This window comes from Dendrobates tinctorius, unplaced genomic scaffold (genome assembly GCF_039654945.1).
Source record: "Dendrobates tinctorius isolate UK_male_01 unplaced genomic scaffold, ASM3965494v1 ptg000133l, whole genome shotgun sequence".
NCBI classification, from domain to species: Eukaryota; Metazoa; Chordata; class Amphibia; order Anura; family Dendrobatidae; genus Dendrobates; species Dendrobates tinctorius.
In genome coordinates this window covers 26,310,004-26,333,611 of record NW_027361801.1, presented here as the reverse complement: position 1 = coordinate 26,333,611, position 23,608 = coordinate 26,310,004, and the positions used below count along the sequence as shown (strand labels likewise).

Genomic DNA, 23,608 nt, shown 5'->3' with positions numbered 1-23,608 from the left:
CATACAGTATTATGGGAAACCACATAGTCCACCATATAGTATTTTGAGCACCCACATAGTCCGCCATACAGTATTATGAGCACCCACATAGTTCGCTATACAGTATTATGGGCACCTCATAGTCCGGCATACAGTATTATGGGCACCACATAGTCCTCCATACAGTATCATGAGCATCCACATTGTCCGCCATACAGTATTATGGGAAACCACATAATCTTCCATACAGTATTATGAGCACCCACATAGTTCGCCATACAGTATTATGGGCACCTCATAGTCCGCCATACAGTATTATGGGCAACCACATAGTCCTCCATACAGTATTATGGGCAACCACATAGTCCTCCATACAGTATTATGGGCAACCACATTGTCCGCCATTCAGTATTATGGGCACCTCATAGTCCGCCATACAGTATTATGGGCCCCATATAATGCTCCTCCATACAGTATTATGGGGCACCTGCTTCTTCATACAGTATTATGGGCCCCCTGCTCCTCCATGAAGCACATTATGGCCCCCCTGCTCCTCATTGCAGCACATTATGGCCCCCCTGCTCCTCCATGCAGCACATTAGGCCCCCTGTTCCTCCATGCAGCACATTATGGCCTACCCTGCTCCACCATGCAACACATTATGGCCCCGCTGCTCATCCATGCAGCACATTATGGCCCCCCTGCTCCTCCATGCAGCATACTATGGCCTCCTCTGCTCCGGCACAGCCTCCAGAGAGCATGGTGACGAGAATGATATACTATTAAACTGCGTGGGCGACAACTGTGGGGCCCCCAGAAACCTATTTTTCCTCTCATTGTGGCCCCATCAGTTAGCCGGCACAGCTTCCAGGGAGGGTGCTGAGATTATATATACTATTACACACTGTGTTGGCGACCACTGTGGGGGCCCCCACAGTGGTCACCTACGCAGTGTAATAGTATATTTCACCACCCTACCTGGAAGCTGTGCCGGCTACCTGAGCTGCCTGACTCCGAGGAGGAGGACACTGGATGCACTGGGCAGGCCGCAGTGCTGCAGGAGTCAGACAGGGAGCCCGGCAGAGAGCACACAACACCACCACACAGCCAGGCCAGCACTGCAGGACAGCGGTAGTCGGGAGCTGGCAGAGCTGCATGACCGAGGAGGAGGACACTGGACGCACTGAGCAGGCCACAGGACTGCTGGAGTAAGACAGGGAGCCCGGCAGAGAGCACACAACACCACCACACAGCCAGGCCGGCACTGCAGGACAGCGGTAGTTGGGAGCCGGTCGAGCTGCATGACCGAGGGGGAGGACACTGGACGTGGCACTGGGCAGGCCACAGGGCTGCAGGAGTCAGACAGGGAGCCCGACAGAGAGCACACAACGCCACCACCACCACCACACAGCAGGGCCGGCACTGTCTGGCACTGCAGGACAGCAGTAGTCAGGAGCCGTCAGAGCTGCATGACCGAGAAGGAGGACACTGGACACACTGAGCAGGGAGACCAGAAGAGAGCACACAACACCACCACCACCACACAGCCTGGCCGGCACTGCAGGACAGCGGTAGTCGGGAGCCGGCAGAGCTGCATGACCGTGGAGGAGGACACTGGACGTGGCACTGGGCAGGCTGCAGGGCTGCAGGAGTCAGACAGGGAGCCTGGCAGAGAGCACACAACACCACCACACAGCCGGGCCGGCACTGCAGGACAGCGGTAGTCAGGAGCCGGCAGAGCTGTATGACCGAGGAGGAGGACACTGGACGCACTGAGCAGGCTGCAGGGCTGCAGAAGTCAGACAGGGAGCCCGGCAGAGAGCACACAACACCACCACCACACAGCCGGGCCGGCACTGTCCGGCACTGCATGACAGTGGTAGTCGGGAGCTGGCAGAGCAGTATGCCTGACCGAGGACGAGGAGGACACTGGACGTGGCACTGGGCAGGCCGCAGGGCTGCAGGAGTCAGGGAGCCCAGCAGAGAGTCCACCACCACCACTCACCACCACACAGCCGGCAGAGAGTCCACCACCCACCACCACACAGCCATCAGCCGAGGACATTGGACTGTCACTCACTAGTCTGTGTGACAGGCTGTCTGTCTCCCCTAGTGTCCCCTGCTGGACCCCTTCCTTCCCCCTGCTATTTTATACATTGTGTCTGTGTGACTCACTGGAACCGCGGACCGAAGGGCTCAGGGCTGCGGTTGACACTGTATGTAACAGGAGGAGCAGGAGCAGCAGGATGACGTCCTCTGTTCTCTGTGTTGGTGCTGCTATTAGCCAGGCAGCAGCCAGCTACAGTAGAGGACAGAAACACGGGGCGGGGACTCACCGCTCATCAAGAACAGGCGCCACGCGAACCACTGCAGCGCAGCAGCAAGGTCACGCGGCGGCCAGGAGAGGAGACATCACGTGACTCATCATCACCAGCCAGACCTTCAGGAGCCACCGCCGGAGCCAGCCAGGGGGCCGCCTGACCGCGCGCGGCGCTTGCAAAGCCAAGTAATTGCCGGCATGTGCACGCGCGTGCTCTTAAAGGACCCGGCGGCCGCCAAACATTTAAAGGGGCATTAAATTTATGTGGGCGCCCCGTGACCTCGGGGCCCACCGGGCATTTTCCCGGTACCCCGCCAGGCCAGACCGAGCCTGGTCACCACCCACATCAGCTGACCAGCAACACAGCAGCTGCCAGCAAGGAAACTGACAGTAACCTTTGCTGGCCCAAAAGTAAAAACCACATATCAATTAAAGCAGAACCAGAGCTTTCACGACTTCAAAAATGAGTCGTGACACCCAGAATGCTCAGGAGAGCAAAGAGAAGAAAATTAGAGTAAAACCTGGTCACTTTTGACCAGGAGGTGACAGGTCTTCTTTAACAGAGAACATTTTTGATAAAATCAAAATCACAAAAGTTGATGGTTTTTATAAGAACTTTACAATTTTATCTATTATCGATGCAGAGAAAAATCCTTTAAAATTTCTCTATTGACCTACAGCCAACATCTAGCCACATCATTTATTTTGGCTAAGACAACACTACCAAAAGCACCGAGAAAATTACAGCAAATAAAATTCTAAAAATTGCTGTGTGAAGGTATCTTGATCTATTTTTACAAAATTGTCGTGTAAAATGTTGGCTACTTGATATTATCATTTACCACAGTCATTTTTACAGTCTAAAAGATGCCTTACATTTTTTGCCTCTTAAAAAAAAAAAAAAAATAGTTCTCAGCACAACCTACGTAGTGTAGATTGTGTGCACGTGGATGTTTCTTGTGATTTAGAGTATTTTGCTCTTACTATAGTTTTCCTTCCCATGTAAGGTTTTGTGGTTTCCACCATTAGCAAACACCAACTGCAGTGCACACCTGTCTGCTTCACATGACTGATAGTTCCAACTTTGATTTGCAGTGTAAACATGTACCTAGGTGGGGAAGCAAGGAATAATTATAATGCAGTCTCTGACTGCCTGTGTTATGGGTAAAATATTATTTTCGTTGCTGAATTTAGATCTCTGGATATGTAATGTTCATTCTGTTCCTGGTTGGGCTTTACACTTTCTCCTGTGACCATTTCTGTTAGTTAAGTGGCTACAAGATGGGTCATGTCCATTGTATTCATTGCACAAAACCATTTATGCAAAGTCATGACCTTTTCAATGTAACCACTCTAATGGTTTTGTCACTGCTTCCTCTAAAATCGGTACAGCCATCTCCTGCTGCTGTGGTCCTTCCCACAATTTAATTAAAGGGAAGTTTTCATGTAAAATATAAGATATAGGTTTACCGTAATCTGAATGACAATAGTGTCCTGACATTGCAGCTGCTGCACTGAGAGTGCCACTGCCAGGAGGAAAATGAACTTTAATCCTTCCGGCAGGCTCGCTCTTTCAATCATGGGGGCAGCACTGGCGCGGTTTCAGTCACCGCTCTTTGTAAAGTGAGCGACGGCTGTAATCACGTCTACTCTGCCTTCAGGCACGCTGACACGATGTGCAATTCAGCATACAGCATAAACCACAGCTCTGCCTTCCAAAATAAGCAGACTGTTCTCTGTAGTCTAACTTGTTTATTTGTGAAGAGTATAGAACATGCGCGGTAAAACTACAAGGAATACAAATAACATGCATAAGTATTGGGTAGATGATCACAGAAGTTAACACAGATACAGAAAGCATTTAGTGTGATGCAATCTACATAGCAAAAACACAGGTGTCTAATTACATCTACTGAATGCAGCTAATAAACTCTCTGCACACACACTGCATTGTAAGAAAGATTGAGCTTACCAGATAAGCTTTAACCGGATAACGAATTCAAGTTGGAGAATTAAGATGGAGGACAGGTAAACACGTGCATCCTATGATATACACAGAAGCAAAATGGCCCTTCTTCATCCCAGAATACATTGCTTCTTTCCCACAAAGCACTGCTTCAATCCCATGTGCATTGCTTCTGTTAAAGGCACAGACTATATAATGCTATCAAAAACACTGCTATAAATTCAGCCACCACTAGATGGTGCTATAATTAACCCAGCACATAATACAATATATACTATATCAGAGGGCAGAACACTCCCCGCTTGACATCAACTGATGCCACTTACAGGCTCTTTAGGCGAAAGCAATAGAATTAGCTCCGCAACTGGTCTGAGGAATAGTTTATTCTCCCCAGCTTTCCACACTTTGACCTCGACCTTGCGCACCTTCTCATCTTTGCTTGGGAACACCTTGGTGATGAGGCCCAGAGGCCACTCATTTCGATGTGATTGACTGTCCATCATGAGCACAATATCACCGGGTTTGTCGATCTGCCACTTCTTCCTAGGCTGTAAGGTGGAGAGGTATTGCTTTCTCCATCTGTCCCAGAAAGTATTGGAGAGACTTTGAACTTGTCTCCATTGACGTCTGTAGAGGTCCTTGTTGCTGAATTCTCCCAGTGGAGCGCTAGGAGTGTCGGTTTTCTGAGTGAGTAACATGGCGGGATTGAGAATGATTGGATCTTCAGCATCACTGGAGAGTGCAGTCAATGGTCTGGCATTTATGATGGCCAAAACTTCTGCCAAGAATGTAGTCAAACCTTCGTGTGTGTCTTGTGCTACCTTCTTGCAAGAAGATAGAGTCTAAGATTCTGCGTGCTATTCCTATCATCCTCTCCCAAGCACCTCCCATGTGAGAAGAGTGTGGTAAATTGAAGGTCTACGTACACCCCTGTTCACTCAGGTATCTTTCCACACTGGTAATGTCTAGTTTGGAAGGAATTTGGAGTTCTTTCACTGTTCCTATGAAATTTGTGCCTCTGTCAGCGAATGTGTTTCATGGTGCCTCTGATGGCAATGAAGCATCGGAGTGCATTTATGAAACTTGATGTGTCCATGGATTCAATCACTTCTATGTGGACCGCTCTGATGGACATGCAGGTAAACATAACTGCCCTGCGTTTTGCGTTGGCTTGGACTCTTCTAGTTTGCCGTGCAACCACAGACCACAGCCCGAATACATCCAGTCCAACATTGGTAAAGGGAGGATCCATACTAAGTCTGTCTGATGGGAGATTGGCCATCTTTGGGCTTTGAGTCGCGCCGCGGAGATTGCGATAAGTCACACAGTTGAATATGAGTTTACTCACACATCTCTTTGCTCCGACTATCCATAGTCCAGCAGTTCGTAGTTTCCCTTTGGTAAACAATCGGCCCTGATGTTTTGCCAAAACATGATGGTGCTGTACGAGCAGAGTAGTCACATGATGATGGCCAGGAATTATTACAGGGTGATTTTCCACGAATTCCACCTTGGCTTCCTGAAGACGACCTCCAATTCGTATCAGCTCGTTTTGGTCAATTATTGGATCAAGCTTTTTCAAGATGCTGTCTCTAGAAATGGTTAACCTTTGTTGAGGTTGTCTATTTCTTTGGCGTAACACTCGCTTTGTATGGTACGAATTGTCGTGTTTTTGGCATTTTCCAGGGTCGGAGCGGTAAATGCGTGTTTGCAATGGTGCCAACCCTTACAAGACTTCTGACTGGTGGGTGATGTTGACTTGTAAGACTGAGCCACATGAATTAAACAAGCAATTGCACGAACAAGTGAGGTCCAGGTTGAAAACCTGCTGAAACGGTGGGATTTGAGGTGATTGTCTGAAGTCACCATACTTAGAGTGGATACCTGAGGGCGGATTTCTTCATCTGCATCTGGTTCTACCAGTTCAAAGGTGTCTGATTCGTCACTGTGAGGCATTGAATGGCATAAGAATGCAGGGCCCATAAACCAGGCTGTGTCCTTAAGGTGTCCAGATTCAACAGGTCTAGTTGCGTGGTCCGCAGGGTTGTGGTGTGTGGACACATAGTGCCACTGTTTAGGGCAAGTGGATCTCCTGATCCTTAGCACCCGATTGCTGATGTAAACATAAAAGTGTTGCGTTTCGTTGCAAATGTACCCAAGCACTACCTTGCTGTCTGAGTAGAACTCACCGTCCTTGATATCCAGGTCAATTTCTGTCGAGATAAGTTCAGCTAACTCTACTGCTAGCACAGCTGCACAGAGTTCCAGTCTGGGTATTGTGTGCTCCTGGACTGATGATAGTTTTGTCCAGCTCATAACAAGTCTTACATGGCATTTTTCCCTGATGTCAGTAGTTTTTAGATATGCTACTGCTGCAATTGCTTTCATTGAGGCATCGCAGAAGATACAGAGCTTTCGAGTCTTGACTTCTGTTGAGGGCACTGAAGCGTATGGTCGCGCCACATAAAGATCTGACAAGGCTTCTAAAGATTTCTTACATCTTACCCACAGATCTCTCTTCTCCATGGGACGCGGATCATCCCATTCAGACATCTCTTAGATGAAGTCTCTCAACATCATTTTACCTTGGATAGTTACAGGGGTTACAAATCCTAGAGGATTGTACAGGCTGTTTATAGCGGATAGGATGCCTCTACGTGTGAAAGGTTTTTCCTCTTCGTTGATCCGAAAGGTAAATGCATCTCTCTTCAAATCCCAGCGCAAACCAAGGCTCCGTTGCATGGGAAGGGAGTCCGTATCCAAATCCAGGTCTTTTAGATCAGTTGAGTAATCTTGAGAGGGAAAAGCTGCCATCATTCCTGGGCTGTTGGAAGCAATTTTGTGCAGCCTCAAGTTGGACAAAGCAAGCATTTCTTGTGTGCTCTTTAGGAGACTGACTGCCGATTCATCTGTGGGTGTGGATTTCAAGCAGTCGTCCACGTAGAAGTCCTTCTCTAAAAACGATCTAACATCCGACCCGTACTTTGCTTCGCCCTCTCTGGCTGAATGTCTAAGACCGTAGATTGCGACAGCAGGGGAAGGGCCGTTCCTGAAGATGTGTACTCTCATCCGATACTCCACGATGTCTTTGTAGGGGTCATTACCGCGGTACCAGAAAAACCTCAAATAGTTTCTATGTTCTTTTTTGACAAGGAAACAATGAAACATCTGTTGCATGTCAGCCATGAATGCCACTGCGTCTTTACGGAAGCGAAGAAGTACTCCTAGCAGTCTGTTGTTGAGGTCTGGGCAAGACAAAAAGACATTATTTAGTGAGACACCTTCATATCTGGCGCTTGAGTCAAATACTACTCGAATCTGACCAGGTTTCTTAGGATGATACACGCCAAAAATGGGTAGATACCAACATTCCTCGGCATCTTGAAGCACAGGTGCAATTTCTGCATGGCCATTCTGAAGTATTTTCTCCATGAAGGCAAAGAAATGCTCTGTCATTTCAGGTTCCTTCTGAAATTTGCGTTTGAGGGAGACAAATTGACCGTAGACAGGTTCTCTGTTGTTGGGTAAGCGTTGCCTCTGGGGTTTAAATGGTTGAGGGGCCATCCAACTCTTTGACTCATCTCTTACCATCTCCCGATCCATGATGTCCAAAAACAGTCTGTCTTCTATGGATATTGCTACCTTGTTGTCCTCTCTTGTTCTGTGGAAAACTGTGCACCCTATGTGATCTTGGTCGCCGTCACATGAGTGGTCTTCACAGGAAGGATCAGCTAATGGACAAGGTAGAGGAGCATTGTGTGGCAACTCTTTTACCAGGAAGCTACTCTTACCTGGCTGGAAGAGAGACGGATGTCCATTTTCAAGAGTATTGGTAAGCATGCTGTCAACTAAGGCCGGCTTGTGTGCTCCTCCTAGGCAGACGTCCCCTATGATGACCCATCCGAGGTCGTGCCTCTGTGCGTACGGAGCATTCCTGGAGCCATTTATACATTCTCTAGTCTTGTGGACTTGTAGTATATCTATTCCCAGAAGTGGAGCTATTGGGGTTCCTGGATCTAGTTCAGGTATCAGGTGGACTATACGCTTTAGCTGGGGGTGATATGTCGCCACCTCCCGTGAAGGTATTTCTGACCTGTTGTCACGAATCTGGTTGCACTCCAGGATGGTCGGTAGTGGTAGGCAGGTCTGGCCATCTATGGACTCCACTTTGTATCCGGTTGCTTTTCTCCCTGCCGTCTCAACGGTACCTGAACATGTTCTCAGGGTGTAGGGAGAACCAGGGCCTACAATGCTGAAGTTGTCAAAGAAGATGGACCTGGCTAGAGACCTGTTACTTTGGTCATCCAGGATTCCATAAATCTTGAAGGCTTTGTCCTTGCGGCCTGCGGGATAAACTCGGACAAGGTAGATTTTTGAACAGGACCTTCCTCCTGTGAGTACATTTAGAGCTGACACCTGGGGTGTCTTCATCAGTGTCCTTCTGCTTTCCATCATGCTCCTCTGCTTGCGACAACACTTGTGGAGGTGATCCAGGGTGCAAGGCTATATTGTGATCCATGCTGCTGCATTCTGCACATTTCACGCTAGCTTCACAGTTCCTGGCGAAGTGAGAGGTTGCGGCACAACATTTGAAGCAGATGTTGTTCTCCTTGAGGAAACCTTTACGATCCTCTAAAGACTTCTCCCTGAAGGCTCTGCATTTTAGTAGAGGATGTGGTTTCTTGTGTAGAGAACAATATTTACTGACATCCTGAGGTTTGCTCTAGTCTGGAGGGGTTTTATTCACCTTGTGAGGAGGGCCTGCGGAATCAATGCTAGTTTTGTGGACTGCCACGAGTGTCTTACCGGGTTTGACACCAGTGGCAGTGGAACACGACAGAGTAAAATCAAAACTAGGGTCATTTCTAATCCTAGATTGTTTGGTGACAAACTCAACAAATACATTGAAAGGAGGAAATGATACATTATGATTGTGTTTATACTCTGATCCACATGTAATCCACTTTTGTTGTAGGTTGTAAGGAAGTTTCTGTATTATCAGATTGACACCCCTAGCGGTATCTAAGAATGCCAATCCGGGCAAGTCTCCTTCCTGCTGAGCAACCTGAAACTCGTTCAACAAATCTCTCACTTCTCTAAGCTTTAGATAACCTTTAGGTCCTATCTTAGGAAAATCCTCAATTCTTTTATATAAAGCATTCTCTATGACTTCTACTGCCCCATAGCATTCATTGAGTCTTTCCCACACCTTATGTAGGGCTGTGCGAGGATGCTTTACATTAATGTCTCTCAGTCTTTTGACAAGCTCGACTGACTCACTTCCAAGCCACTTTACGAGGAAATCTAACTCCTCACCACAAGAAAGGTCCAGACCATGAATGGCGTTCCGGAACGAGGCTCGCCATGAACGATAGTTCTCGGGTTTGTCAGTGAGCTTTACAAGTCCCTTTGTAACCAGTTCTTGGCGGGCAAGGAACTTTGCAAGGTCCTTGATTTCTCCGTCAGTGCTGGCACGAGCCAGTGTGTGATAGTCATGTCTAGTGTGTGGTACATCACCATACCTGTAAGATGCTTGTGACTCTGGATAGTCTGTGCGGTACCTTGTTGTTGAAGAAGGTGTCTCTTTAAGGCGGGATGGGAGCTGTACCTTCTTTTCAATGGAACGGTAGCTGTAGTCGACATCTCTGTGCTGGACGTCTCTTTGCCTATGGTAGTGAAGCTCGGGGTTGGATCACTGGTAATCGGCATGGGCTGATCGATATGATGCGCCAGGGCTGTCATCTACACCGGAATGTTGACGGACGTGCTCTGCGAAGCGTTGCGCTGGATCTTGCTGCTCTAGATCTGGTCCGAGAATGCTGCTGTGTCTCTCAGAATCAGGATCTTTCATAGCTTCCAAATACTCTGCTTTAGCTATTGCAGCTGCTGTCTCTTTGTCTGCCGCAAGTCTTTCTAGCTCTGCTTGCAAACGTGCAGCTTCTGCCGCTCTTTCTGCCTGCAGACATGCGGCTTCCGTCTCTCTCACTGCCTGCAAACGGGCGGTTTCGGCTTCTCTCTGCCTGCAAATGTACAGTTTCGGCTTCTTGATCTGCTTGTCTCAGCTTTAGATGCATCTCTCGTTTGGCGAAGGAGGATCTCACTTTGGCTGCTTCGGCCTTGGCGCGAGCGACAGCAGCTAGCTCTGCTAAGGACGACCTGCTGGATCTTGCTAGTGACCTTTTCCGAGACATTGTGCCATTAGCTGAGTGCTGCTTAGTATATTCCTGGGAAACAGTCTATGTATGGCAGCTTCCGCGTGGCGGGAAAGATGTAGCACTTCTTGGCGGGTTGCAGTAGCATTCTGCGGCTGTATGGTGGCTGCTATGATACCCGTATGCGGAGCAGTATGGGTGTTAGCGGTCCCGTACAGTCTATGCAATCACCGCATGCGACCGGCGGTCCTTTACTGAGCCCTGGGCTTGTCTCCTGCTGCTGTATGGCGGCTGCTGTAGTACCCGTGTGCGGCGCAGTCTGGGTGATAGCGGTCCCTTACAGCTTGAATTCACTGTCGCAGGCGTATGGCGATCTGTTTTACTATTCTGCCTTCAGGCACGCTGACATGATGTGCAATCCAGCATACAGCATAAACCACAGCTCTGTCTTCCAAAATAAGCATCCAACACTGCGGAGACACCATCACATGTTTCTCAACGCAGTGATTCTAGAGCAATGCCCCCATCCCTTATGGGAAATATTTTGGAGTTTCCTACTTAACACTGATGAGGGGCAATACCCCGAAACAGCTGTCTGTGGATGGATACCATGTTTTGGCATAGGTGGTTTCCTTCATTGGAGACTGCCCTTCCCGTGGTTGTTCCTTCCCGGGGAAAGACCTGGCTAGTCATTGCTTGCGTTGAGAAACATGTGATGGTGTCTCCGCGGCTTGTGTTTTGCATGTTTTTCCAAAATAAGCAGACTGTTCTCTGTAGTCTAATTTGTTTATTTGTGAAGAGTATAGAACATGCGCGGTAAAACTACAAGGAATACAAATAACATGCATAAGTATTGGGTAGATGATCACACAGTTAACACAGATACAGGAAGCATTTAGTGTGATGCAATCTACATAGAAAAAACACAGGTGTCTAATTACATCTACTGAATGCAGCTAATAAACTCTCTGCACACACACTGCATTGTAAGAAAGATTGAGCTTACCAGATAAGCTTTAACCAGATAACGAATTCAAGTTGGAGAATTAAGATGGAGGACAGGTAAACACGTGCATCCTATGATATACACAGAAGCAAAATGGCCCTTCTTCATCCCAGAATACATTGCTTCCTTCCCACGAAGCACTGCTTCAATCCCAAAGAGCTTTGCTTCTGTTAAAGGCACAGACTATATAATGCTATCAAAAACACTGCTATAAATTCAGCCACCACTAGATGGTGCTATAATTAACCCAGCACATAATACAAAACAGACTGCCCTATATCAGAGGGCAGAACAACCTCCCTGGCACTAATTGACATCCCTGTGACCGATTGCACAGGGGAAGGGGGTGTTGACTTCACTCACCTCGGGGGAGGGGAGAGAAGAACCCAGCAGGGATCTGCTCTCTGATGCCAACATTTGCCCCAGGTCTGTCAGGGAACTGCACCAAGGGCAAATAGTCGCCGGAAAGGCGGAAAGGCTTCCCTTATAGGTACAAGTTATTGAGGTGCTCTCAGTGAGGAGAGATGTACATCACCAGTCCAGGCTGGGGATATATGTACCTCCCAGCCGGCACTGTCTGGGCTCCTTACTAACACATTACCGTATGCCACCACCAGTTCTTCGTTTGACATAAGCCCTGTCTGACAACAGGCTTATATCAGGTCAGAAACCAACCCGGGTAGCATAAAATATAACCAACGGAGCATGCAGACGTGGGGATTCATGTATCAAGATAAAAGAGCAGCCCAAGATTAATTTTATATTTAAAAAAGCACACTAGAAATATACAGCTACTATATATATATTTACAAGAATAATATACAGGTATACAGTCAAGAGTGTAGTACAAGGACAGGGTATAGAAGGGTTGCAATTACCGTATTATGTAGCATGTGACCACAGGGAGGTGCTGATAGATCAGATGTCAAAATCTAAGTTATGTGGTTTTCCTGGCTGCGTCAGTCAACGGATCATCCTGCCAGTAGAAAAAACTAAGTCCAAAAGGAGCAGCTGTCTCTTATATCCTAGGCTGTTCCCTCCCACACTTTGTGCCCACCCCCTTGTGCAGCCTCTCTGCCATCTCTGAGAGTATGATTTTCTGTCCAGAACCGTGAGGGCTCATAACTTTCCGCCGAAGCTCTGAATGGAATGGCAGCAGTGCCACTGGATTCTGCTGGATTTTATCTGGCATATAGACTAAATATGCCTACCGTCTGTAATTCCTGGTAGCAATGTTTTATAACTCAATAATGCAGAGTGCTACAGGTGGCTGCCAGGCACGGGCGTGTGGGGGAAGAAATGCCGATTCTGATTATGTGCTCGGCTAGTCTCAGAGATATTGCATTCTGTTATAATAGGTTATTTTCCAGATTCAATACTGCAGAGCCTTGCTGTGACTTGTAGTGCCTGAGTTACACAAAAGGAGATTAGTTTGGTTGTGCCTGCACTAGAACTCACACCCTTGTGATAATTGGTGGTCACTGAGCTTCAAAGAGATTGTTCCTAGAGTTTTTAAGTAAACAAAAACATTGCATTGCTTTTACAGCCTTGGGGAATGCATGCCAAGGGAAGGGGACTGAGTGGTCTGAAGCAAGTATTTTTGAGCCAAACTTTATCTTGATGTGGAATTCCATCAGAAATCAAAATGATATTATTTTCCCATATTTCACAAGCCCTCTCATCATCCTCATTTTGCACCAGGGTCCATCAGACTCTAGTTATGCCACTGTTGGTCAGTCATCGCCTGCCAAACAATAAAGAATACTTATTTCCTATAATACTCTTTAATGCCTCTAAGCTTCCATTTGTCATCATGTTTTTATTCTCATCATGATTTGGTTCTTGTCAAATGTGGACAAGTCCTCATCAATATCACCACAGGTCACTGCTTCCCACAAATTCATGACTCCGATCCTCTGCTGCAGTGGGCAATTTCATGATCCGATTGTGTCTATTTTTATTCACTTCTTGATTACTTTACATACAGCCCTAAGGCTTCATTTAGATGTCCAAATCAAAATCACCCTATTCATAAAAGCATTAACAAAAAAGCAGAGTAGAAGATTTTAAAAGTTGAAATATTTTGGTGCAAATTGAAAGTACGTCAACATTTTGTGACTTTTGGTGTTTACATGCCATTTTCACCATCAAAATGGGTGGTCCGACAGAGATACGATGCCATAGCTTGTCTAATTCATGACAATCTATTGTGTGGCCTTTTATGGTGTGGTGCACCTTAATAAATCAGGAGCCTCTGACTTCATCACACTCCCCTTTCAAAACTGGCGAGAAAATCGCTGGTCTTACAAAATCAGGGCATATGTCTTTGAAAATCACATCATCCATCGTCACTCATTGTTGACCGTTTTAACGCTGCAATGGGTAGAAGAACACAATGATGAAACTTCTGAATGAGGCCTAACTCACATAATAAGGAGTAAACAGTTAAGTTCATCAAACACATGTTCTGTGATTGAAAGAAATGTAGAGTACATGACTTAAGATTCTAATTAAACATATTTCAAGAACTGTTTGTGAATTTGAGATGTGTAGAGTGCTCTCCAAGCCTGGTTCAATCTATATTGTTTTTGAGTGAAACCCTTTCAATCAGTCATATCACATACAGTTGTGGCCAAAAGTATTGACACCCCTGCAATTCTGTCAGATAATACTCAGTTTCTTCCTGAAAATGATTGCAAACACTAATTCTTTGTTATTATTATCTTCATTTAATTTGTCATAAATGAAAAAACACAAAAAGAATTGTCCTAAAGCCAAATTGGATATAATTCCACACCAAACATAAAAAAGAGGGTGGACAAAAGTATTGGCACTGTTCGAAAAATCATGTGATTCTTCTCTAATTTGTGTAATTAACAGCACCTGTAACTTACCTGTGGCACCTAACAGGTGTTGGCAATAACTAGATCACACTTGCAGCCAGTTGACATGGATTAAAGTTGACTCAACCTCTGTCCTGTGTCCTTGTGTGTACCACATTGAGCATTGGGAAAAGAAAGAAGACCAAAGAACTGTCTGAGGACTTGAGAAACCAAATTGTGAGGAAGCATGAGCAATCTCAAGGCTACAAGTCCATCTCCAAAGACCTGAATGTTCCTGTGTCTACCGTGTGCAGTGTCATCAAGAAGTTTAAAGCCCATGGCACTGTGGCTAACCTCCCTAGATATGGATGGAATAGAAAAATTGACAAGAGATTTCAATGCAAGATTGTGCGGATGTTGGATAAAGAACCTCGACTAACATCCAAACAAGTTCAAGCTCCCCTGCAGTCCGAGGGTACAACAGTGTCAACCCGTACTGTCCGTCGGCGTCTGAATGAAAAGGGACTGTATGGTAGGAGACCCAGGAAGACCCCACTTCTTACCCCGAGACATAAAAAAGCCAGGCTGGAGTTTGCCAAAACTTACCTGAAAAAGCCTAAAATGTTTTGGAAGAATGTTCTCTGGTCAGATGAGACAAAAGTAGAGCTTTTTGGGCAAAGGCATCAACATAGAGATTACAGGAGAAAAAAAGAGGCATTCAAAGAAAAGAACACAGTCCCTACAGTCAAACATGGTGGAGGTTCCCTGATGTTTTGGGGTTGCTTTGTTGCCTCTGGCACTGGACTGCTTGACCGTGTGCATGGCATTATGAAGTCTGAAGACTACCAACAAATTTTGCAGCACAATGTAGGGCCCAGTGTGAGAAAGCTGGGTCTCCCTCAGAGGTAATGGGTCTTCCAGCAGGACAATGACCCAAAACACACTTCAAAAAGCACTAGAAAATGGTTTGAGAGAAAGCACTGGAGACTTCTAAGGTGGCAAGCAATGAGTCCAGACCTGAATCCCATAGAACACCTGTGGAGAGATCTAAAAATGGCAGTTTGGAGAAGGCACCCTTCTAGTATCAGGGACCTGGAGCAGTTTGCCAAAGAAGAATGGTCTAAAATTGCAGCAGAGCATTGTAAGAAACTCATTGATGGTTACTGGAAGCGGTTGGTCGCAGTTATTTTTGCCAAAGGTTGTGCAACCAAGTATTAGGCTGAGGGTGCCAATACTTTTGTCTGGCCCATTTTTGGAGTTTTGTGTGAAATGATCAATGTTTTGCTTTTTGCTTCATTCTCTTTTGTGTTTTTTCATTTAAGACAAATTAAATGAAGATAATAATACCAAAGAATTTGTGTTTGTAATCATTTTCAGGAAGAAACTGAGTATTATCTGACAGAATTGCAGGGGTGTCAATACTTTTGGCCACAACTGTATATGTATAGTGTGCCGTGCCGTGAAGTCTGAACATACAACACTAATCTTTCAAAGAATGGGAATACTCTTTTGTCTAGAATTAATTTTCTATTAGACCATCTCAATCACACGTCTGATTTTGATCAAAATTAAAAGTACAAGTTTATTTGTCTGCGATGGGACCAGTGCAATCTATGTGCTGTCTGTGACTATCATTGTGATGGGTAGAAGGTTTGTAAGTTTACTATGAGAAAATCACTGATAAAACTGATGGTAAAAAATGACAAAACGCTGCTGAAAATTGTTCCTTTTTTTACCCACAAGATAAATCACTGATGTCTGAATGCGGCCTTACTCTGCAGTTTTCTATCTTTTCTAAATTCTTGTTTCTGCAGGGAATAAGAAAATTGTTAGTATGTCTGTGTTTCCTGGGAACCGAACCAAATACTGTAAGTCCCAGCTGATGGAACTTTGCATAGACTTAGAGCCTTGGCCAACAAAATGTCTAAAAATGTGAATTTGACAGTAATAACAGACTGGTCATAGGATGAATAACACTTTACTTTGATGAATCTACAAATTAGTTTTCTGTGGAAAGAATTTCAATAAATCTCAGCGACAAAGTCAGAGTAATGGATTTTAACACTTTTCTAACATCATATCCTTTCCGCAATGTAGCAAGATTTAACCCCTGATGCAAGCCTGAACTCTTTATAAGATAATAGTGTGTGGTCCTCACACCTCCTGACATTCCTTGTATCACAACACAATTTTTGTTGCTTTCCATTCGGTCTTGGATACCGAACTTGTAAGAGATCTGACAGTTGTGTGTAAGGTAGGCAATCAACAAAATGTTTTGGCAGGACCGCCGTTACGGGGGTTTCTCAGCTTGGAGTTATCCAGAAGGACAAACTAGGCACTGCAGGCAGCAGAGGAGTTTTGCTTCAGATGAGACAGTTACAGTTGGGTGGATCTTTTGAAATTCAAATTTCCGTGTTTCACCAAATTCCCCCAAACATTAGAGGCCTCCGAAGGCTGTATTGAACCCCTTATTAATGTCCAAGTGACCTCAACCTGTATGGCAAGGGGGAGACAGATGCTTTTCTGGGGCATTTATGGGACTAATTTTGGCCTATTACATCAAGGAAGTGCTGGAAAAAATAAAATATTTTATTCTTGCAATATGCACACTGTGTGAGGTAGACAGGTATGTTTAACTTATTTTTGCGTAAAAAAAAATTAGGACTTGTCCGTTATACTGCTCCCCCAGATATAATTACTATTCAGCTGCTCAGTTTGCAGATCTTAGAAAATAATGTCTGCATCTATTTGTTTTCTGCTAAATGTATTATCTCGCTACACCGCCGTCTGCTGGTCATTAATTGTTTGCCTATTGTTTGTTCCATTTAAGTTGGTTCAAACTGGTCGTGGCTTCACACGGCAGTTAATGGGTCACTTGCTCTAAGCAGCCAATTTATAGACTGAGTTGCTTTGAGGAAGGTGACTAATTGTGCTCGGCTTGTGAAGTTACTAATCTCTGGCCAGCAGCAACCGATGTCAGCTGCTTCAGGGAAAGTTACAGTATTGTACCGACAAGTAATAATAATAAATAATAATACATTTTATTTCTATAGCGCCGACATATTCCGCAGCACTTTACATTTCAAGTATTATTTCTGTATCCAGGTTTAAATAAACTAAGACTTGAATTGTACCCACGCTCTGGTTCTACATTCAAGTCTACGGATGCTGAGTCTGCACTGGTCCTATTTGCTTTTCAAATTGGACACAGCGATAGGAAAAATCTCACAGCGCCTTATCAGTCATCTACATCTCAATTAGCTTTATGTGAAGAAAGAACACCCGTCTCTTAATGGCGAATGGACACTGTATGTGACACACAAGTCTTAGTTTCAGAATTTTTCTTCAGAAACAAAATTAGCACAGAAGAGTATTAATCTGCCCTCCTTGTTTGCAGAATTAAGGAACATTTACTGCAGAATAGAACAATCACCTCACTGTCACACTGAGTGACCATACAGATACAGCACTTCACAGTCACACTGAGTGACTATACAGTTACAGCACTTCACAGTCACACTGAGTGACTATACAGTTACAGCACTTCACAGTCACACTGAGTGACTATACAGATACATCACTTCACAGTCACACTGAGTGACTATACAGATACAGCACTTCACTGTCACACTGAGTGACTATACAGTTACAGCACTTCACAGTCACACTGAGTGACTATACAGATACATCACTTCACAGTCACACTGAGTGACCATACAGATACAGCAATTTTCTATATATCACTTGGATCTTTTGATTATTATTCACAGACTGAGACTACCACTCCCACTTTCAGTGTGATTCAGATCTGCAGTAGTACGCCGCAGTCAAATTTAGGCCTTTTTTTCTCTCTATGTGGAATGAGCTATAATGTCGGGACACCTATCACTTGACTTTAAATAAAAAAAGGCGTTGCTTGAGACGTTATATTTTACAGAGGCTGTGATAGTCCCCCCCGATTGGCTGTGCTAGACCATGTGATGTGATAGCTGGAGGACATTAAGGGGTAGCCAGTCCACTCAACGCCCAGAGTTTTTGAATGAATTTTACAACATTAAACTTTCTACAGTCCCAAGTATCCACGGCATATGTCAGGCCTGTTTCAATACAATTCTGACAAAGGTGACCACTGCTAACTATCCTACCTTTAGGTCAATAAAATTCTAGCCATTGTTCACCCCATCCGTGATGGCAATTCTCCTCACTGTCTGGAAACATTATACCTTGGGTAATCCGCCTTATGCCCTTTACTTTGGTTGCGTACACCATTGCACAGGAGACACACTGTTTGCTGTCCCCTTTTCTCTATGTTGGGGTATAGCTTCTTTCTATGTACTATTTCTCTATGTCACACAGTGAATCTATACTTCTCCGGCTATGGACAGCTTTAGGGGCAGTTCTTCTACTTTATTATTTATTTATTATGCGTTGCCTATATATAGTGCTATCATATTCCACAGTGCTTTACCGTCATTATTATCACTGTCTCACAATTTAAATTCCCTATCAGTATGTCTTTGAATTGTGAGAGGAAACTAGAGAACCTGGAGGAAACCCATGCAAACACGGGGAGAACATACAAACTCCTTGCAGATGTTGTCCTTGGTGGGATTTGAACCCAGAGCCCCAGCGCTGCACGCAAAGCAACAGTGCTAACCACTGAGCCACCATCCTTCCCTACTGCACATTGCATTCATCCCTTACCAAGTGGGCAAATGTCCCTCCACTGGAGACAGTCTTCTGTGGCTCGGTAGCCTATTTCCCCTGACATGAAGTGATCAGGCATGTCGAAACTAATATGCCTGATACTTCTGTGACCTGACGTCATACTCATATATATTAGTGGCCAGTCCTGACCTAATCACCAAGTTTGACTGACTTTGTTCTATTGTTGGGGGCTTTAGAATGAATCTCTGATGATAAGAATATCAATATATAGCGTGGGAGAACACCGCAATACATTTTCTCTCTCCTTGTAGCACCATCATAGGAAATTATCATTGCACTCCCTTTTAAATGAAGTTCTATCCATATAATGCATAATACGTGCTGGTTTCTCCTGAGAGAGAGACGCTTTTTCTAGTTGCCCCCTGCTTTGGTCTATAGGTGAGAATTCTATACTGGAACGCCATCCATTCAATAATAGGATATTATTAGGATATTTGCAATTTATTTAATAATCCTGAATTACTGCCTGTATTATAATCGTATAGTCCAAATCTGCATTCACAATAGATAAGAATCAGAACTCTGTAACGTTTTCATGGCACCTGCTCTATATGAAAAGGAAATTAGAGTCATAGTGTTCACATAGTTTGACCTGATCTGTTAAGTGTGTGTTTTTAACTTGTGTTTTACAGAGACGGCAGCTCCCATCTGTGCAAAGGACATCGCTGATCAGTTGATGAAAGAATTTGCCTTTCTCTCAGGTAAGCGGAGCGCTCCTCTCTGTCCCTCTGTGCGATCTTGTAATTAAATCCTCGGCATGAACTTGCGGACTGTTTGGCAAAGTGATACCCTGCGCTTTATCCTGTAGTCTGTAATGCCACGCAGGTGTACTTAATAAAACATTATGGGAATTTAGAACATATAAGGTTACTTTGGGGAGATAATGAAGTCAAAGACCATTTGTTACCGCAGCTCTTGTAAATATATTCCTCTATATAAGTGTAGAAATTCAGCTAGACAACTGTGTGTCACTAGTACCTGATCACACTGACATCATGGCCTCTAGCTGTACTGGATCTGCAACGTAAAGGTTGGATATGTTGGGACTACAAAGTGTTGTGATTTAGCATCCAGACTTGAGAATGTGGGTTACCTCTTCATTCATTCCCTGCAGCATGTAGTGTTGCCTTATTCTTCAAATAGATGAAATTCCCAGCATTGAGACCCTCATCTTCCAGACATTTATGTACCAGATGGGACAACCCCTTTAATATGGTTCTGTACAGGGACTCCTGTAGACATCACTTCGAGAGAGAGAGAGTTCTGCTTTTCTATCTCTGCGTGACAAAACAGGAGCAGCAGTTTATAGGACATCATACAGTTGTACTGAGCAGTGTAGCTGTGAATCCAGCAATGGTAGTGAGAGAAATCATTTGCTAGAGAAGCTTCATCAGGATTTGATTCTCTGCCTGTGCAAGTACCTCTCTCTCCTCATTCCCTCTCCATTAAGCATAATAGGACATGTAACTTGACATTCCCCAGGAGGCAGGGTTGAGGGTAGGAATTGGCTCATAACTGGAGAAGTAAACATTTTTCTCTATTAAAGGTTTATTCCAATCTTCATAAATGTATAATGTTGGGGATAGTTCTTGTAAATACAAGAAATTTTGCAATTTGCTGCTTATTAAAATTCTCTTTTGTTCTTCAGATGTTAACATTTTGTCCCTTTGGTTTCTTTTCATTTCCTTGGAGATCGACCACCACTGCTAGACAGCAGAACATGCACAGTGCTTGCAAATGCTTTTATGTTGAGCTTGTAAGCGCTATTTTGAAAGTGGCTAAGATCTCTGGAAAGCGCTGTTACCTCCTAATCTTGGCCAGATTCAGCGTAGTGCTTACAAACTAGACAGTATAACTGGTCGGTCTCCTAGGCAATGAGATGTAAACAAAAGAAAAGTGTTATTATCTCAAGAAAGGCTTCAAATTTTAATAAGCAGTAAAATGCAAAAGGGTTTGTTTTTACAAGCTCTATCCGACAAGAAGATGGGAATAACCTTTTAATATACCTTACAAAGTTTCTTATATTTGTTTATACTGTTGATTTATGCATAGTTTGTTGAAATGACTGTGACCATCTGACTATGCAGAAAATATTCGAGGAGATGAAACAGTGCCACCCTCTGTACAGGGGCCTTGCGTGTTATTACTGTCCAGCACTATTTATATATTGTGACAGAGTCACTGGTGAAGTGATGGAGGGGAATACGTGTCACTGCACATGATGGCGTCAGTTATGTAAAACGAATAGTTTCCTCCAGCACACTGAGTGTTGGGACAGTTTATATAAAGTTATATGATAGGCTGGTTTTAGTGGACCTCTATAGAGTGGGTGGGAGAAGATCCACATATCTCCACTTGCAGTGTCCTTACAGGACCTGTATTATGTCAGGATCATGTGATCAGTCACATAATGTCGGGATCACAAGGTCTGGGCTTAAATGGCTGACTGCCAAAGCCTTCAGTGTTCAGGAGGTGCCAGGAGAGAGGACTCCAGGAAAGTGTGTGCTGATCTGAACCATGGACCTTGCTCCCTGTAAGCGGGTTGATCCCCGCTAGGAAAAAGGACTGTATATTTTTGTTTCTTTGTTTTACTCTTTTGCAGGAGGGCCATGTTTATGCTCTAAAGCTTGGTTTATGCTTTCTTCAATAAACCAAGCATTTTCTTAAAGAGACAGTGTTCCGCTTATACCTCTGTGTCCAGCCGAGTGAGCCACCCTACCACAATGTATCGAGCTAAACTTCAGTCCTGGACATGGACAAAGGTGGCGCTTTTTCTAGGGTAACAAGAAAGGATGAGCTACAGCACTCCAATATTTTTCTATAATGAAACTTCACAATAACTTGTAACATTTTTTGTAGGATTTAACACTTCCTTACCTGTAAGTATTTCTAGATGTCCCAGCTTTCCCGATATATATGTGAAATGTCACTTACTTTCCGCAGGTGGTCGGGGGAAGGATAACGGCTGGATCATCACACTTCCCGAAAACGCCACATTCCATGAAGTCCCGGAGGACGTGCTCAGGACCGTGCTGACATATTTAACCTCCGTTCCAGGGTACGGCTCTAGACATGGATCTGACATAAGCCATTTTGTAAACACAATTTTTTAGCTTTAAGGGGGGTGTAAAGTTACTTTGAAAGGTCAATCAGTGAAAAGATATTCATCATCTCTCATAAGTAAATGTTTAGACACCGCGGCTTGATAGATCCATCCATGACAGTGTCTCCTGGTTTACACAAGAGAAGGGATAATGTGATATTTACCTGCACTTATGGGACAACCCCACCTGTAATTTACATTAGCTACATAGAAATCAAAAGTCCAAAGACTAATATAATATATCTCCATTATATTTCACTTTATTTAGCTGCTATTCGTGTATTTATGACTTTCATGTGAATTATGGCCTGAGTGAATATCTAGGACATATCCGCCCATTAACATGAATATTCATTTATAAAAACTTCTAGGGCAGTTATTTGTATTTTTCACTTTAATGCATGTATTTTGGTGTAAAAATTATTTTTGCATTTGGGTTTCATTAAAAAATTTGAACCATTTAGCTTTTATTGTTTCAGACAATTCAAAATGTTACCCACTCTTTGCATGACTTGGACAGATTCTCAGTTAACTCATTCTGCAGCCAGCTATGGATTGTGACTTTAGGAGAGCGGTGCAACTTTTTTAATGAGGCCCAATTGCAAAAATCATTTTTACACCAAACTAAATGCATTTAAGTAAAAATCTAAAAGTGTCCCTAAAAGTGGACAGCCTTACTTGCACTGGGTAATTATGTGAAATTGTGGAACAGCTGCTATAATAATGTATATTTAAAGGGGCTGTAAACTATTTTTCTAATGATAACTTCTACCTGTAATAGAAATAGTCTAAAGCTGGCCACACACATTAGATGGCTATTGACCCACCGATGCTTCGGCCGATCATTCGGCCCACAGCCAATTTTCCCATGCATAGGAGCGCTTTTTTGGCAGAGTGCTCCTGTGTTCTCTATGAGAAAGTTGAGGACTGACAACGGCTTATCTAAGGGAAACAATGTGAACATCAGCCCGAAATCGGATATGTGCGATTGGCATCTCTCCTGACCATAAGTCAATCGGTGTCCCCATACACATTAGATCTTCGGCTGAAAGCGTCTATATTGATGGGTTAGGCCAGTATTAGTTTAATGTGTATGGAGGCCTTTAGTACCGGCAGTCTGCCACCCTTCCTGTCAGCTGTTATCAGCTCTGGTCCCAATCGAGTTTAAACAGTGTATGGAGCGGAGCTGAAAAGCATTATACACTGTATAGTGGCGGCTTCCGGGCATTGCGGCTCCTATTGAAGAGAATAGAAGCTGGCCTAAATGACCTGGAAAAAGCCATTAACACAGTTGATGGTGGTACAGTATGTTGGATCCCTACTGATGAACTATACTAAAGATAAGCGAGGAATATAATTGTAATTTGCAACCCCTTTAAAAAAGGACGTGTTACTTTCTCAAAAATTTTTAGTTAATACTTTGTAAAAATCCCTAAGCTCCCTTGATGATGAAATTTTATTCTGTTGTGCACTACATCACTCCAGTGTAGAGATATTCACATTAGTTGCTTCTGGAGTGCAGTATGTGAAAT

The 23,608-nt window shown here is 44.3% G+C and overlaps 1 protein-coding gene across 2 annotated transcripts in view; it reads left to right on the top strand.

The window, feature by feature from the left end:
- MCF2 (MCF.2 cell line derived transforming sequence) overlaps positions 1-23,608 on the top strand; it is a 251,763-nt gene that overhangs the window by 54,223 nt on the left and 173,932 nt on the right. For both annotated transcript variants that reach the window (XM_073543572.1, XM_073543571.1), the window contains exons 2-3: positions 19,606-19,674; positions 21,917-22,031. In XM_073543572.1, coding sequence (XP_073399673.1) covers positions 19,606-19,674; positions 21,917-22,031 — 184 coding nt within the window. The remainder of the gene's footprint in view (positions 1-19,605; positions 19,675-21,916; positions 22,032-23,608) is intronic.